The sequence below is a fragment of the Scylla paramamosain genome, chromosome 29 (genome assembly GCF_035594125.1).
Source record: "Scylla paramamosain isolate STU-SP2022 chromosome 29, ASM3559412v1, whole genome shotgun sequence".
Taxonomy (NCBI): Eukaryota; Metazoa; Arthropoda; class Malacostraca; order Decapoda; family Portunidae; genus Scylla; species Scylla paramamosain.
This window is the reverse complement of record NC_087179.1, coordinates 18,459,380-18,474,379: the sequence shown is the minus strand read 5'-3', so window position 1 is coordinate 18,474,379 and position 15,000 is coordinate 18,459,380. Positions and strand designations below refer to the sequence as shown.

Here is a 15,000-nt window from a genome sequence, read left to right as displayed (position 1 = left end):
GAGGAGGTGGTTGTGGTGGTGGTGGTGGTGGTGGTGGGAAGAGTTTACATTATGGGAAGTAATGTTTATATACGACGTGTGTGTGTGTGTGTGTGTGTGTGTGTGTGTGTGTGTGTGTGTGTGTGTGCGGTTTACAAGTGTTAGGAAGGAGAGAGAAAAGAAAGGAAAGGTGAGGAAAGATGACATTGAGGGATGAAGGAGGAGGAGGAGGAGGAGGAGGAGGAGATGGCGAAGTAAGTGGTGGTGGTTGTGATGGGGGGGGGACGGGTGATAAGGGTTATGCTTGCGTTAATGTGTGTGTGTGTGTGTGTGTGTGTCATGCAGTAATGAGTCACCGAAACGCAGGATGTTGTGTTGTGTAGTGCTTATGACACACACACACACACACACACACACACACACACACACACACACACACACACACACACACACACACACACACACAGACACACACACACACAGACTCGCGTACTGATGTACTGAAGGCAGGAAAGACTGCTCTGTCCTGTTTGAAGGGGGTGGGGGGAGAACGTTTAAGAGAGGTGGGTGGAGGGGGATGGGTGCAGCATATAAAGCAGGCCCCGCGTCTGCGCTGTTCATTCCGCTCGCTGCCGTCGCGCCGTCTTTGGGGAGGGCGCAGGACTGCCACCGCCGCCACACCGCCACCGCCATGCTGGGCAGCGACATGAGTTGGGCCCTGGGTGGGGAGCAGGCCGCCCACGCCGTGCTGGTGGGCGCGCCCCTGGACCGCTCCGAGGGGTGGCTGAGCGATCCCCAGGGCGCCCTGCTGCAGCCCCCCACCCACGCCATGACCGTGCCCGTGTTGGTGCTGCAGGTGCTGGTGCTGCTGCTGTTCTGGTTCACGGGCCGCTCCTCCGTGGACGCCTTCGTGGTGCGGCTGCTGCTCAACCACCACTGACGCCGCGCCGCGCCGAGCATTGTTGAGCCAAAGTGAACTGACTGTGTGTGCTGACGCCGCGCCGCCTGCCGCCGACCTGGACATGGGCCTGACGGGGCGAGCACTCCCCAGTGGGCGTCCTGGCCACGCTGCACTCTAGTCATGGAGCCTGACGCGCCCCCGCCCGCCGCCGCTGCCGCCCTGCACCACCACCACCACCACCACCACCACCACCCGGGTACGCATCCCGTCCAGACACATTTGCTGCTGGACGTTCCCGCTGCCGCCCCCGTGCACTATGCTCACGCCACGCCCACGTCCGTCACGCCCCTTGAAGGCCAGGAGGTGGAGCACTGGCGATGGTGCGGCGCTGGGGGCGGAGGGCGGGGAGGCGGCGCCCACTGCTCCATCACATGTGGCCGCGAGGGACTGGTGCTGACCTACAACACCCAGCCCGGCGCCGCCTGTGCCGCCATCTGCCCCTGCTGCGCCCCCGTCCCCCCCTGCACCCTGGGTGCCGCCTCTCCCACCGTGCCGCCCTCGCCCGCCGCCCAGCCCGCCCCCGTCACCGCCCCAGGGCCTAGCGAGGGGGCGGATGTGGCCGCCCTGAGCCGCAGCCTAGGGGACCTAAGTCGGCCGCAGGAGAGCAGCACAGCGGGGCGCAGCATGACCTTCAGCGGCAGCCTGGATCGCCACACGCCGCGCGCGGGCCTGCAGCGCCCCTACGGCCGCCGCTGTAAGAGCACCGCACACATTGTGCTGCAGAACAACAACGCGGCAAGGGAACCGCGCCCCCACGAGGTGCACGCCACCTCGGGCACGCACCTGCATGCGCCTCCCGGCGAGGCGCGCGGGCGTGCCAGGCACCGCACTGCCCCGGTGGCAGGGAGGGGAGAGGGGGCGGCTGGCAGCGTATGGAGGGTGGGGGGCGTGGCGCGGGGGCGGCGGCCACCACCTGCTGCCCTTGCCGCCACTGGGCGACCCTGTGCCCCATGGCGCCCGGCCATAACCCCTGCCACCCCTGCTTGCCCGCGCTGCACCACCCCTGCCACCACCACGGCCCTCCCCTGCTGACTCCTTGCTGCAGCCCCTACGCCGCCGCCTCGCCGTGCCCCGCGACGCGCGATGACGGCGGGCGGCCTGCCTCCGCGTCCCCGAGCGTGCGCACCTTCAACTCGCACCGCTGCTACGAGGAGCAGCGTGGCGGCGCGGGCCAGCAGGGCACCGCCTCTCCCACACGCTCGCCCAGGCTGGCGGTGCGGCGCCGCCCCTCTGCCTCGCCGCGGGCGTCTCCGTCTCCAGAGCGGCGCCCTGCAGCGCGGGAGGACATTCCGTCGCAGGGCACACCACAGCCTCAGCGCCGCGTCCCTCGCATGGGCGCCGCCGCCGCCACGGCAGCAGCAGCAGCGGCGGCAGCAGCTACGGTGCCGTCGTCAGCGGCGCCGCCCACACAGGTATGCTGGAGGACGGCAGGAGGCGTGCATGAGCCCCGCCCCCCCAGCACTGCCAAGCCTGATCTCATGTCATGTCATGTCATCCTTGTAAATAAATGTTATATTTGTACCGCCACGTGTGTGTGTCTCCCGCACCGCCGCCCTCACGCCGCCGCCGCCGCCGCCGCCGCCGCGCCCCTGACTGCCCGGTCTGTCTGGCTTGCTGGAGGCTGCCTGCAAGACGCTCACCATGGGGGGCAGGGAGGGCAGATTACCGTGACCTTGGGGGCACCTGTCTTGTGAGGGTGAGGAAATGAAGAGGTTGCTTCACACACTCCACGTGGAGCGCCCGCCTGGCTCCAGGGGGTGATGGTCAGGGGCAGGGTGCAAGGGGCAGGGCAGTGCAGGGCAGGGCAGGGCAGGGCAGGACAGGGCAGGACAGGACAGGACCCCGCTTAGCCTGGGACGCCCTTGGGGGATTGGGGGAGGGTCCGGCAAGGGTGCACGCAACACGGAGAGAGGATGATGCAGCAGCCTGGTTACTTTAAAATATAAATAAAAACAGCGTAAGTTTAACGTTCCCAGAAGAGAAAAGGTCACACACACACACACACACACACACACACACACACACACACACACACACACACACACACACACACACACACACACACACACACACACACACACACACACACACACAGGGAAGTCTTGCTGTGAGTGTATGGACGCAATGTGTGTGTGTGTGTGTGTGTGTGTGATTTAAGATGGAGAGGAGGAGGATGTGTGAAGTGTGTTGTTGTTGTGGTGGTGATGGTGATGGTGGTGGTGTTTTCCTAAGCAGGAGTGTAGATATGTCTGGCATTTGTCGTGTGTGTGTGTGTGTGTGTGTGTGTGTGTGTGTGTGTGTGTGTGTGTGTGTGTCATTTCCAAGAGTTTAATGCAAGATTCCATGCATTACTGTGTGTGTGTGTGTGTTAATTCGTACACACACACACACACACACACACACACACACACACACACACACACACACACACACACACACACACACACACACTCAGACTTAGTAACACATTATAAAAGAAATATAGAATACCAGCTCAACACATACATACATACATACACACATACATACATACATACATACATACATACATTATATAGACAGACAGACAGACGGACGAACAAACAGACGGACAGACAGACAGACAGACAGACAGACAGACAGACAGACAGACAGACGGATCCTGCACTGAAATAAAGCAAATATACAAAAATGACTTGAAAAAATAAAACCAATTGAAGTATAAAAAAGGGAATAAAGAAAATAGGAGGAGGAAGAGGAGCAGGAGGAGGAGGAGGAGGAGGAGGAGGAGGAGGAGGAGGAGGAGAAGAAATATATAATCTGAGTGTTTTGTTATTTTTTCATTACTGTTACTACCTCTCTCTCTCTCTCTCTCTCTCTCTCTCTCTCTCTCTCTCTCTCTCTCTCTCTCTCTCTCTCTCTCTCTCTCTCTCTCTCTCTCTCTCTCTCTCGTGCGTGCGTGCGTGGTATTTCCTGGCATGTGCGTTTAATATGGGACAAGGCCGCTATTCCCTCCCCTCCCCATATCTCCCTTCCCTTCCCCTCTCTTCCCCCTACCACATTCCCCTCACTTCCCCTTCCTTCCCATCCTTTCTCTCTCTTCCTCCTGTATTCCTCTCCTTAACCTTCCTTTTGCTTTCCTCCTCCTCCTCCTCCTCCTCCTCCTCCTCCTCCTCCTCCTCCTCCTCCTCCTCCTCCTCCTCCTCCTCTTTTGTTATCTCCTTTGCTCTGTCACCTGTTGAGTGTTGTCGCATTCGAGAGAGAGAGAGAGAGAGAGAGAGAGAGAGAGAGAGAGAGAGAGAGAGAGAACTTTTCCTACTGTTTCTTGGAAGGGGGAGGGAGCAAGAAAGGTTTCTGGAAGGCAGGCTCTCTCTCTCTCTCTCTCTCTCTCTCTCTCTCTCTCTCTCTCTCTCTCTCTCTCTCTCTCTCTCTCTCTCTCTCTCTCTCTCTCTCGTATATGGTGGTGCCCTTGACGGCGCGAGATGAATGACAGGGTAGGGAGAGGAAGGCGGAGGGAAGGGCAAGCTGAATGGTGTGTGGTGGGTGGGGGTGTTGAGGGGAGAGGGACAAGCGTGAGTGGGGAAGGAAGGAGGGGAGGTAACTATGAGCTAGGCGGGGAGAAGCGTTGGGGCGTGGGACCTGTCCTGGCATGAGTTAGGAGGTTTTCTCTGCTGGGGGAGAGGGAGTGGGAGGGGTGGGGAGGATGGGGATAGTGGGGGTGGCAGGAGCAGCATTACTAGGAAGGGGATGAAAGGGACTTCCCTGACGGCGGTTTACTGGCCAGGGGCGGCACCCCCTCCTGGTGGTGAGGTAGGCCAGGGGCACCGGTGCGTGGCGACGAGTGGCGGTGTGCGGGCGGCCGTGGCGGGTTAATAGGGGGCGGCGCCACCCCTGCAGCGGCGTGAGGTCGAGGGGACGCCGAGCTGCTGCAGGGGTGGCGGGGACGCCCTCAGTGGGGGGAGGAGGGAAGGGGGGAGCAGCGGTGCAGCCTGTCTGGTCCACACAGGAGGAACGGGAGCCAGGCGAGGGCCGCCAGCGGGGGCAGCGCTCCCGGCCCCGCACCATTCACATCGACGTGTACTGCAGCAGCTCGGACGACGAGGCCGCCGCCTCTTCCTCCGCCTCCTCGCCCACCTCAGAGGACACCGCGGAACGCGAGTCGCGGCGCCCGCACGCCCTAGTGTCGCTGGGCTCCAAGCAGCGCCCCAAGACTGAGGTGTCGCTCACGCGCCACCACCACCACCACCAGCGCCGCTCCCTGGAGCAGCGCACCTCCAGCTTCGTGTACTCCCGGCCCGCGCAGCCCCACACCACCCCGCGCAGCACCTTCATCACCGATGACGACTTGCCGCTGTGCTCCACGCCCACCGAGCCGCGCCCCGCGCCCTCTGCCTCGTCACCACGCCTTCAGGAGCCTGGCCGCCGCCCCTCTGACCCACGCCGCTCCCCCATCCCCATGCCGGCGCCGCCGCAGCGGCCCACCAGCCTGGCCGTGCCGCCTTGCACCGTGCTGCCCGCAGATCCGGCAGGGGACGCCCCACGCAGCCACCACTCCAGCTTATCCTACCTCAGCAGTCCTCTGGAGGGCGACCCCTGGGAGGGCGACCTGTGGGAGGCGGAGCCAGACCTGTCCTGGCGCGGCAGTGAGTTCGAGACGTCCACGCCGCGCCTCACCAGCGACGCAGACGTAGGAGCGGCGCGCCCCGCCTCAGAAGTGTCCCTGGCCTCCCTGCACGAGGCGGCGGGCGACGCCTCCCCGCATGTGGCGCTCCCCGCAGGTGGAGCGTCAGCGCTACATGCAGCGCGACCAGGAGGACCGATACCGCGAGGCGCTCAAGCGGCGCACGCAGCAGCAGCAGCAGCAGCATCAGCAGGCCGAGGCGCAGCGGTACCTGTCCGTCACGCCCACCAGCGCGGCGCAGCTGGCGCAGCTCCCTGCCTTCAGGGATTTCTCCAGGGAGGACCTCAAGGTGATCAGCAAGTCCCTGGAGCGGCGCGAGTCCCAACAGTCCGTGAGGCAGCAGGACGCCCTTAGCCTGCCCCAGCAGCGGGAGTCCTTCAGGCCCGTGGTGGAGCAGGACGCCAATCGCCTGCTGGAGTGGATGCAGCAGTACAAGGAACAGGAGAGCCGCACCTCGGCCTCGGAGCCGCAGCAGCCGAGCAGCCTGGCCAAGGCCAAGTCAGACCGCCAGAGGGGCGAGCACGCCGCCGCCGCCGCCGCCTCCGCCGTGGACAGGAAGGAGTCGTACTGCTCTGTGGGCAGGCGGCGCTCCTTCCCCGGCAGCAGCGGCGCCTGGGGGCGCGGCCCGCCGTAAGTGTGCGGCGCGGTGACTCCCTCAGGAGCCTGGAGCGACGCAAGGATACCCCGCGCTACACCAGCCAGCTGTCGGCGCCCACGCCTACCCGCCCGCTGGAGAAGAAGGATTCCTTCAAGTTTCAGGACAAGCAGCAGTACTTCCGCTCCCTGGAGAGGCGCGACTCTGGCACGCTGACCGCGACGCCGGCCAGGCGTGGCTCGGGGCGTGTGGAGCGGCAGGGCTCCGTCAAACTGTGTGGCGACGCCACCCTGGCCTCGCCCAACAAGACCTCACAGTGCGGGGACCTGGGCACGCCGGGGTCTCGGCCCACCAGTGGCCTGCGGAACCCAAACTTGGACCAGGACTCCCACACGTCCTCGTCGGCTGAGTGGCAGGATGGCATGGCCACCGTGCGCCGCCGCCTCTCAGCCTCCGCCCGTGACACCCTGGAGGGCGGCAAGTCTCCGGCCACCACGCTCCAGGACCCTCGGCAGGAGAGCTCCCAGTCGCCGTCAGCACAGCGGCGCCGCGCACGTGCGTCTCCTCCGCGGATGGAAGGAGTAGGGGGCCGCCCCATCACGGTGGGGGCGTTCCGCCACCTGTCCAGGTTCCCCTTCAGCCAGACCATGCCGGTGGCCGCCGCCAGGATGCTGGAGGCGGCGCGCACGGCCTGCGTGCCCGAGGAGCGGCGCTTCGTGCGGCCTCAGCTGTTCGGCGAGATGACGTCCTCGTACCCTTCCCGCCGGGGCATCCACTACGGCCCCCCAGGAATCCCCAGTGCTCCTGCAGGAACTGCCGCGCCTGGAGCGACCAGGCCGGCGACGAAGGCCCGGGCGGCAGGGTGCGGGCGTGGTCCCTGTCAGACCTGGACTCCGGGGGTGCCGAGGACCCCGCCGCCCCGCTCCTGCGCCCCGCCACCTCCCTCTCCAGGACCAGCAGCAGCCTCAGTGACCACACCCCTCACCCCCATGTAGGTAAGCGTCGCATCCCCCCTCCCTGCCCCCTCCATCACACCGGCGCCCCGCTCCTCGCCCCCTAACCCACTAAACGCTCGCCCCCGTCCTGCGCCGCGCGAGGCCGCCGGATGTGTGCGTGTGTGCGCGTGTGTGTGTGTGTGTGTGTGTGTGTGTGTGCGTGCATGTGTGAGCCTGTGTACGTGTGTAGGACGTGTGTAGTACGTGTAGCTGAGTAGTGAGTGTGGCGGGACTGACCAAGACTCACCTCCCCGGTCCTCACCCCCTCCCTGGACCTCACTAACCTCCCCCTCGTGTTCCAGGCTCAGCAGCGGCTGGACGAGAGCAGTCATAAGCTGGACCTCATCCGCCTCTCCCTGGAGCGGCTCCGGGGGGACCTGCCGCCTGGCTCGCTCACGGCGGGACAGGTGAGAGCCACGCACCGTCTCCCTCCCCCTCCCTCACTCTTTGTTTATAATTTCCTTGAGGTTTTTTTCTTTCTTTCTTTTTTTTTTTTGTGTGTGTGTGTCCTTCATTTGTAGTCCTCCATTTTCCCTTCCCCCTTTACTCCTCTCCCTCCGTCTGTTTGCGTGTCTCGTCTCCTCCATAATAATTAACTTCCACACCTCAACACACACACACACACACACACACACACACACACACACACACACACACACACACACACACACACACACACACACACACACACACACACACACACACACACACACACACACACAACGCCACAGCAAAGGAAATAGCTAACCACACCACCACCACCACCACCATTACGACTACCACCACCATTACTGTCTCCACATCCTCCGCGTCCTTCTCGTATTTCCTCTCTCCCCCAACATTATCACTACCTCCCCCATTCTCTTCCACTCTCTCCCCGCTTTCCCAGGCACTCTCTCTCTCTCTCTCTCTCTCTCTCTCTCTCTCTCTCTCTCTCTCTCTCTCTCTCTCTCTCTCTCTCTCTCTCTCTCTCTCTCTCTCTCTCTCTCTCTCTCTCTCTGCCTGTTTTCTCAACATTTTCCTCTTGCAATACTGTTTTACGTCACAACATTGCAATATCGGGCACACCACCACCACCACCACCACCACCACCACCACCACCACCACCACTGCTGTCACAAGGGCGCCTCAGGAAACGTAATGCAACACTAACGTTCACTCGATTAATGATGCAATGTGTGCCTCGGAGTCAACACGTGGCTAACCAGTCCGTCTTTGTTACTGTCATGGATGTGTGTGTGTGTGTGTGTGTGTGTGTGTGTGTGTGTGTGTGTATGTGTGTATGTGTGTGAGTTATTTTATCATTCCAACGGTGCTTTCTTGTTTCGTATTTCAGCTGAGGTAATTTCCTTTTTATATATTGTTTTTTCTTTCTCTCGCTAATTGATAGATCTTGTTGTTGTTGTTGTTGTTGTTGTTGTTGTTGTTGTTGTTGTTGTTGTTGTTGTTACGTCTTGTGTGTCTTTCCAACGGTACTTTCTTGTTTTGTATTTCATTCACAGTGTTTTCCTCTTAGTTTACTCGTAATTGTATTTGTTTTACCTTTTTTTCCTTTTCCTCTCTATTTATTTATTTTTTTTTTCATAACACGTGGCCTCTTTTTTTTTAACGTTGTTGTTGTTACATGTCAGTCTTTCTAACGGTTACTCATCTCGTATTTCACCATCTTTTTTTCAGTCTCATACATTTTTTTCCTCGTTATTTATCGTTACTTTCATTATTTTCACTTATGTTCCCCTTACTCATGTCCCCTTGCTATCACTGGTGTTGAATGCTCTGTCTTCACTCACTGATGCACCGATTCACCCGTCTGTCCATCCATGTGTGTCTGGTATGTGTGTGTGTGTGTGTGTGTGTGTGTGTGTGTGTGTGTGTGTGTGTGTGGGTGGCTGGGTAGCTGGATGAATGGGGGTATTTTCACTATAATATGCATTCTGAATTCAAGGTAGTGTGTTTGTTCTGTTGTGATGTGAATATTTTGCGAGCTACAAGTGGTCGGGTTTCAGAAAACTGAGAAAAAATTTGTATCTTTTTAAGGGAGACTGCACATAATTTACACATAAGTATATAATTATGGCTTTGTATGTATTGAGAGGTCTCTCTCTCTCTCTCTCTCTCTCTCTCTCTCTCTCTCTCTCTCTCTCTCTCTCTCTCTCTCTCTCTCTCTCTCTCTCTCTCTCTCTCTCTCTCTCTCTCTCTCTCTCTCTCTCTCTCTCTCTCTCTGATTCACTTCCTCTTCCTCTTCATCCTGCCACGTCCTGATTGATTAGCCATATCCCTCCCCTCTCCCTCTCTCCCCTCTCCCCTCTCCTCTCTCCTCTCCTCCCTCCCCTCTCCCTTCTCCAGTCTTCCTCTCCCTCCCTCCCATTCTCTCACCCAGGGAGAGACACTCATTCATTTCCTGATGGGAAGAGAGAGAGAGAGAGAGAGAGAGGAATGAATGTCCTTACTGTTCTCTTCCTCTTTCTCGTTTTCTTTCTCTTTCTCTTTCTCTCACCCTGTTTTCTCTCTCAGTGTTAATGTTACTACACTCTCCTCATTGTATTCATATTATCAAGTTCTACCACTCTCAATTTATCAATTTCTTTAGCCCCCACCTCAACTTATTTATAATACCTAGTTTTCCCACTCAGTTTCACCTTTAACTAAACCTATTCTCTCTTATTTATCATGTTGCAAAGCCCAACCAATCAATTCCACCATCATTTAATCTTTCCCTCTCAAATTTACCACTTTACAGAACTCCTCCTTGCAGTATTACCACAAGCTGATCCTTACCTCCATTTGCAGGTCAAACGAGAGCTGGAGAACTCCCTCTCCGCCTCCCCGTCCCCCGCGAACTACACCAGTTTGTATGATAAGGAAAACTACCCCTCACGTCGCTCTCAAGCCCTCCACAGCAAGGGGGCGGCTGTGACAGGCAAGCTAGAAGTAAGGTAAGGACTGATGCGGTGCTTGGGTGCTTGGCTGAGTGAGTGAAGATTGGAGTAAGGTAAGGGAAGAGAGTTTTGTGGGTATTTGAAGGTGTCCGTTTGTGTTTGTGTGGCTTTGGGTGCGTGACAGGCAAGATAAGTGAGGTAAGGACTGATGTGGTGCTTGAGTGCTTGGCTGAGTGAGTTAGTTAATGGAAGAGAGTTTTGTGGGTGTTTGAAGGTGTCTGCCTGTGTCTGCCTGTGTTTGGGTGTGTGACAGGAAAACTAAGTGGTGTTGTCAGTGCTTCTGGGTGTGTGATAGAGTAATTAAGCGAGGTAGAGGAAGGAAATGGGGATGTGAAAGGTATGTGGGTGTTTGTTTGGTTAGGTTTGGGTGTGTGATAGGCTAAGTAAGGACTGGTTGTGGGAGTGTCTGTGTTTGGGTGTCTAGGTGTGTGTGTAAGTGTGGTAAGGGAAGTGTGTGTGTGTTGGTTTTTCTCTCTCTTTCCTTCTCTTTTTCCTTCTACTCCCTCCTCTTCCTCCTCCTCCACCTCCTTTCTTCATTTCCATTCATCTTCATCTCCTCTACTTCCTTCATTTCTCATCTACCTCCACAAACTTTTTCTCCTTCACATCCCCCTCCTCTTTATCCACCACCACCACCACCACCACCACCATCTCCTCACCTCCTCACCCCTGCCTCTCCCCACCAGACTCATTGGGGTGCAGGACCTGCTGGAGGACGTCCCCGGGAGGTCCCGCCGAGACTCCCACTCGGGCCCCTCCGACCTGAAGGCATTCATGAAGGGCGTCACGGGGAAGTCCTCCAAATCCTACTCTGTCAAGGATGAGATATCAAGTGAGTCCTATGTGTGTGTAGGATTCAGTTAAGGATCTATTTATTTATTTATTTATTTATTTATTTATTTATTTATTTATTTATTATTATTTTTTTATGAGTATTTTAGTGTGTGTGCGTGTGTAGGGCTGATTAAAGGATCTTTATTTATTTATTTATTTTTTTTCATCTCTTTCAAGTCTTTTATGGTGTTTTCTTGGATTATGTCCTAGTGTGTGTGTGTGTGTGTGTGTGTGTGTAATCTGTGCATGAATGTGTCTAGTTATGTCACCTGGCCTTCTAGTGACAGTCCCTTTGTGCGTGTGTTAATGCTGTGTTTCCCTGCAGTGTGTGTGTGTGTGTGTGTGTGTGTGTGTGTGTGTGTGTGTGTGTGTGTGTGTCTGTGTCTGTGTAGCTGTCACCAGGCCTACATGTGGCAGTATTTTGTCAGTGTGTGTATTAATGCTGTGTCTTCCTGCAGATGATGTGATGGCTGTGCTCAAGCTGGACAACAACAAGGTGGTGGGGCAGACCAGCTGGAAGCCCTGTTCTCAGTCTGCCTGGGACCAGAGGTGAGCGCCGGGAGACATGGCTCGGAAATTAATGGGAAACTGATGGAAATGAACGAGGAACTGGTAGAAATAGAGAATGAGAAGCTGACTAAAAGAATGTGTTGTTTTTCCCTTTATTCTCATCACATGTTCCACTTAGACACAGCCCAACTTGTGCCTCAATCCAGACTCTCAGTCGGAAATTAATGAGAAACTGATGGGAATGATGAATGATGAACCGGTAAAGATAGAGGATGAGAAGCTGACTGAAAGAACATGTTGTTTTTCCCTTCATTCTCATCACACATTCCCAACTCATGCCTCAATTCACACACACTCAATCCACCATACTCCTCTTCACTCCCCCCACCCAGTCAGTATAAACATCCTCTTCCACTTAACACACATTGACCCCTACACACTCTCCCATTACTCCACCAAACTTGTCTCATCCACTCCACAGTACACCACCACAATCACACATGCACTCCACCTTCATGTACACCAACAGACACCATCACCTCTCACTCCATGACCCCAACCATTCACCCCACATATCACTCCATCACTGACCCCTCACCCTACCTACAGGTTTAGCATTGACCTGGATAAGTCGCGTGACCTTGAAATTGACATCTACTGGAGGGACTGGCGGTCGCTTTGTGCTGTTAAATTTCTCCGCCTAGAAGAGTTTATCGATGATGTGCGGCATGGTATGGCGCTGCAGCTTGAACCGAAGGGCCTGCTGTTTGCTGAGGTAAGGGGGACATGACAGGGGCAGGAGGAGGAGGAGGAGGAGGAGTAGGAGGGTAACTTAAGACAGGAGGAAAAATAGTAGTAGTAGTAGTTGTAGGAGGTGGTGGTGGAGGTGGTGGTAGTGTGTTGGTAAAGGAGAAAAAGAGGAGGAGGAGGAGGAGGAGGAAGAACAAAAGGAAGAGAACATGAGGGAAGAAGGTAGGAAAGCTAGAGAGAGAGAGAGAGAGAGAGAGAGAGAGAGAGAGAGAGAGAGAGAGAGAGAGAGAGAGAGAGAGAGAGAGAGAGAGAGAGTTTTGATTGGTACACAAACAGGAAATGCTCACTAAAAAACGTTCGTTATCTGTATTTCATTTTCCTTCATCACAACAAAGAACATTGCAACACCTAACTGTATTTCCTGTGTCTTCCATATGGATGTTAGCTACTGTGCTACTGAAACACACGCACACACACACACACACCTCTCTTCTTATCTATATATTTTTCCTCCTTTTTAAAAATTTTTCCTCCCTCTATCTCTCTCTCTCTCATTCACACATCCTGTTTATCCTTTCATTCCTCCATCTCCTCTTTATTCTCTTCCCTTCACTTCCTTTCCTTAATATATTCATTCCCATTTTCTCTCTCTCTCTCTCTCTCTCTCTCTCTCTCTCTCTCTCTCTCTCTCTCTCTCTCTCTCTCTCTCTCTCTCTCTCTCTCTCTCTCTCTCTCTCTCTCTCTCTCTCTCTCTCTCTCTCTCTCTCTCTCTCTCTCATACCCTCTGATAGTTTTCAACCCACCTTAACAAATGAAACAAGAAATAGTAGGTTCAAGATTTATAAAGCTAGATTTGAGTAGAGACAGGAAGGAATTAGTTCTCAGACAGAGTGGTGGATGAATGGAATGGGTCAGTTGCGTTAGATTATGTTAGGCTAGAGGTGAGCCATTAAGGAGCTTTAAAAGAAAATTAGATAGATTTATGGATGAGGGTGATAGGTGGAACTAGGGAGGCATGTTTTATACAGGGACTGCCACGTGTAGGTCTGATGGCTTCCTGCACCTACCCTTGTGTTCTGACGGCTTCCTGCACCTACCCTTGTGTTCTGACACCCTTCTCTTCCCTTGCAGATCAAATTCTTCAACTTATTGACTTCTTGTATCTTTCCTTACTTGTTTTCTTCTTCCTGGTGGCTTCCCGTACCAACCCTTGTGTTCTGATGCCCCTCTCTTCCCTTGCAGATCAAATTCTTCAACTTCTTGACTTCTTGTACCTTTCCTTATGTGTTTTCTTCTTCCTGGTGACCTCCTGCACCTACCCTTGTATTCTTAAGTCCCTCTTTTCGCTTCCAGGTTAAATTCCTCAAGCCAGTGATTTGTTGCACTTTCCCTTAAGTCTATTCTTTCCTGATGGCTTCCTGCATCTACCCTTGTGTTCTTAAGTCCCTCTTTCCACTTCCAGATCAAATTCCTCAACCCGATGATTTCCCGCAAGCCAAAACTCCAGCGACAGAAGAAGCTATTCAGGGAGAAGGGGAAAGTTTTGCGGCCGAACCAAATGAATATCAATGTGGCAGCTTGGGGCAGACTCATCAAGAACATTCAGCCCAGCCATGACCCCCCTCACCACAATTCCTTCTCTGGCTCCTCCTCCCTCCCCCTCGTGCCCCCCTCCGCCTCTTCTGCAACCCCCATCACTCCAGGTTAGTGTGTGTTTGGGGTGCTTTGATGTGGGAAAGTAAGAGAGAGAGAGTTGGAGGAAAGAAATGTTTTGAGAGGAAAGAAGTGATGTGAATGGAGGGGGAAAATGGGAAGATGAGTGTTTTTAAGGTGTTTTAATGCATTCTGTAGGTTCTCCTGGGTTAAGTGGCTCTTGGAATGTTTTGATAGCATTAAGACATCAGTTTTGCATTGTACTGAAGTGTTTAGTGAAGTTGTAAGTGTTGTTGGTGTGTTTCAAGGTGTTTTGCTGGTGTAAGTGGCATTGAGGCACCAGTTTTGCATTGTATTGAAGTGTTTAAGCAAGTATTCCCTCTCTCACTCTCCTCTCCCTCTCCCTCTCTCTCCCCACAGGGCCGAGAGCCGTGCCAACCCGCCTGGACTTCGAATCAGAGAAGACACCGGGGGAGGAGTGTGTGTGCCGCCCCCTGGCCATGCCCGAGGTGCCTCCATACACCCCCTCCGCTCCCCCTCTCATAGACACACCCCCGTCCGTGCCCCCACCCCCTTCCATCACTCATGGCACGCCCCACCACCACCACCACAACACCGCGTACCCACCCTACCTCCCCGCCACCACCCTCACCTCCCTCACCACCCTCACCACCCCCTCCTCCACTACCTCCACCTCTGCCTCCACCACCCCTGCCCTCCATAGTGTGTACCCTGCCCCCCAGAGCCCCACCATCCACCCTGCACACTCCATTACTGTTCAGGTAAGGTGGAGGAATAGGTTCTTGCATGTCCTCCTCCTCCTCCTCCTCCTCCACTCTGCCTCCGCTCCACCTCCTCCACTTAGCTCATCTCCACAGCCCTAAAGTCTCCATGCATGTCTCCAGCTTGTACTAATGTAGTGTAGTGTGGTTCTCCTCCTCCTCCTCCTCCTCCTCCTCCTCCTCCTCCTCCTCCTCCTCCTCCTCCTCCTCCTCCTCCTCCTCCTCCTCTGCATCCTCCTTCCATATGCATGAGTCCTCCTCCTCCTCCTCCTCCTCTGCATCCCCTTTCCATATGCATGTGTCCTCCTCCTCCTCCTCCTCCTCCTCCTCCTCCTCCTCCTC

General features: G+C 55.7%; 1 protein-coding gene across 9 annotated transcripts in view; it reads left to right on the top strand.

Moving 5' to 3' along the window:
• Positions 1–15,000, top strand: part of LOC135115525 (serine/threonine-protein kinase N-like) — a 148,341-nt gene that overhangs the window by 60,978 nt on the left and 72,363 nt on the right. For 7 of the 9 annotated variants that reach the window (XM_064032386.1, XM_064032387.1, XM_064032389.1 and 4 more), the window contains 7 exons: positions 7,493–7,597; positions 9,981–10,126; positions 10,816–10,961; positions 11,422–11,512; positions 12,083–12,248; positions 13,686–13,926; positions 14,297–14,658. In XM_064032386.1, coding sequence (XP_063888456.1) covers positions 7,493–7,597; positions 9,981–10,126; positions 10,816–10,961; positions 11,422–11,512; positions 12,083–12,248; positions 13,686–13,926; positions 14,297–14,658 — 1,257 coding nt within the window. The remainder of the gene's footprint in view (positions 1–7,492; positions 7,598–9,980; positions 10,127–10,815; positions 10,962–11,421; positions 11,513–12,082; positions 12,249–13,685; positions 13,927–14,296; positions 14,659–15,000) is intronic. The other 2 variants (XM_064032392.1, XM_064032391.1) reach the window with 1 other exon arrangement.